At 38.7% G+C, this 1,684-nt stretch overlaps 1 protein-coding gene across 1 annotated transcript; it reads right to left on the bottom strand.

The window, feature by feature from the left end:
• Positions 1-1,047: 1,047 nt before the first annotated feature.
• LOC126700344 (tubulin beta chain-like) lies at positions 1,048-1,451 on the bottom strand. Its single transcript, XM_050398441.1, has one exon. It carries the CDS (start codon positions 1,449-1,451, stop codon positions 1,062-1,064), a length of 390 nt encoding a protein of 129 aa, XP_050254398.1. The 3' UTR covers positions 1,048-1,061.
• Positions 1,452-1,684: the final 233 nt, after the last annotated feature.

Raw genomic sequence — 1,684 nt, 5'->3', positions numbered from 1 at the left:
AAAGCTTAATTGGTTGAGTAATGCAAACGATCCACTTTTGGTGTTATCCATTACCACTTTGGTATTATCCATTAGTGTTATCCATTACCACTTTTGGTGTTATCCATTACCAAAAGGATAGCCTCTAAACACGCGGGCACGGCGCTCTTATATTTTTTTCTTCCTTCTAATTTTTTTTAAAGGTTTTAATAATTTTCATTAGGGATAATTACACTAAATTTACCTGTGGTTTGGGCGAAAATCACTTTGCCTATCCGTTATTTGAAAAGTATCATTTAACCCACCTGTGGTATGTTTCCATCAATCTCCGTAACCCACCTCAAGCCCAGCCGTTACAAAAACACTTCCTAACCCCAAAACATAACATAACGCGAATCAAAACACCCAAAACTCAGAAACTTTTTGAGAGAGAGACCTATGGTGAGATCAACGTGTTCTTCGTGATTTGGAGTGTCTGGAGGGGGAGAAAACACAAGTTTCGCAACATCGAAGCTAGAGAAGGTAGTTTCGGTAAAGAAAATCAAGGTATTTGTGTCTGTTCTTGATTTAGGGTTTCAGATTTTGTTCAAGTGCCAACTTACTGTGTGAAACTCTAAATTTGTACTTCCCAGAAATTGTGTTTTATTGATATGTCTTCATCAAGTGGTAATTTCTCGGGTTCATATGGGCATATGTGCAATGAGCTCCAAAGTAATTATAGAAATTACAATTGCAGGAAAATATATAATTCCTTGCTTTCCCAATTGCTTTGATTCCCATTTGGTGATGCATTCTTGTAATACTTTGTGAAATATATAACATGAACGATTTATATAACCACATGAATTCAAGTAGCCAGGTCCTACTCCTAGCTATTGAATTAATACTGAGCTCTTAAAATTCTTTTCTCCTTTCTCCTATCTGCTCCGATAATGGGGTCTCAAAAGTTTGTGGGTTTAGAGGGTCTTTCATTGTGCTTTTAGTTTGTGGGGGTGTACGGACAACTATGTTGTTTTTGTGAATTTTGAGTTTCACAGGTTGATTCTGTTGTTTGGTTTGTTTTTTGGATCGGGGTTTTAGTTTTAGCTTGTACAACAATCTCTAATTTTGGCCCAGTTGTTACCAGCCTCTTCACGAACCACATCGAGAACTGAATCGATGAGTTCAGCACCTTCAGTGTAATGGCCTTTGGCCCAGTTGTTACAAGCGCCTGATTGGCCGAAAACGAAGAAGATCTGGCCGTAGGTACTAGATCCGATGCTGTCCATGGTACCAGGTTTCAGATCCATGAGAACAGCACGAGGAACATAGCGACCGTAGCTTGCTACGTTGGTTCTCTCTAGCTGTAGATTTGAGTCTCCCTGGTACTTCCCAATTGGATCTATGCCATGTTTGGCACACACCACTTCCCAGAACTTCGCTTCGATCTGGTTCCCACATTGCCCACCTTGGATGTGAAGAATCTCACGCATTTTTTCTTTTCTTTGGAATTCAAGTTCTTGGTAAAAAATTTTCCTCAAATAAGAGAAAAAGAGCAGAGAGTGAGAGAGTGTTTTTTGTGAGAAATGGATGGAAGTGCGGGCACAGAAAGAGAGACTGTTTATGTAGGTTGATCTAGGTTTTTTTTTTTTTTTAGTATGTTCTTCATGTTCAATATTTATGTGAATTGAGAGAGAGACCAATACCACTTTTTGATCTTGTTTTT

The sequence above is a fragment of the Quercus robur genome, chromosome 9 (assembly GCF_932294415.1).
Source record: "Quercus robur chromosome 9, dhQueRobu3.1, whole genome shotgun sequence".
Classification (NCBI taxonomy): domain Eukaryota; kingdom Viridiplantae; phylum Streptophyta; class Magnoliopsida; order Fagales; family Fagaceae; genus Quercus; species Quercus robur.
Note: the sequence above shows the minus strand (reverse complement) of the source record. Positions and strands in the feature narration are given on the sequence as shown.

What these genes read in the sequence shown, in the direction of transcription:
- LOC126700344 (XM_050398441.1), bottom strand. Translation starts at nt 1,451, where the DNA reads ATGCGTGAGATTCTTCACATCCAAGGTGGGCAATGTGGGAACCAGATC.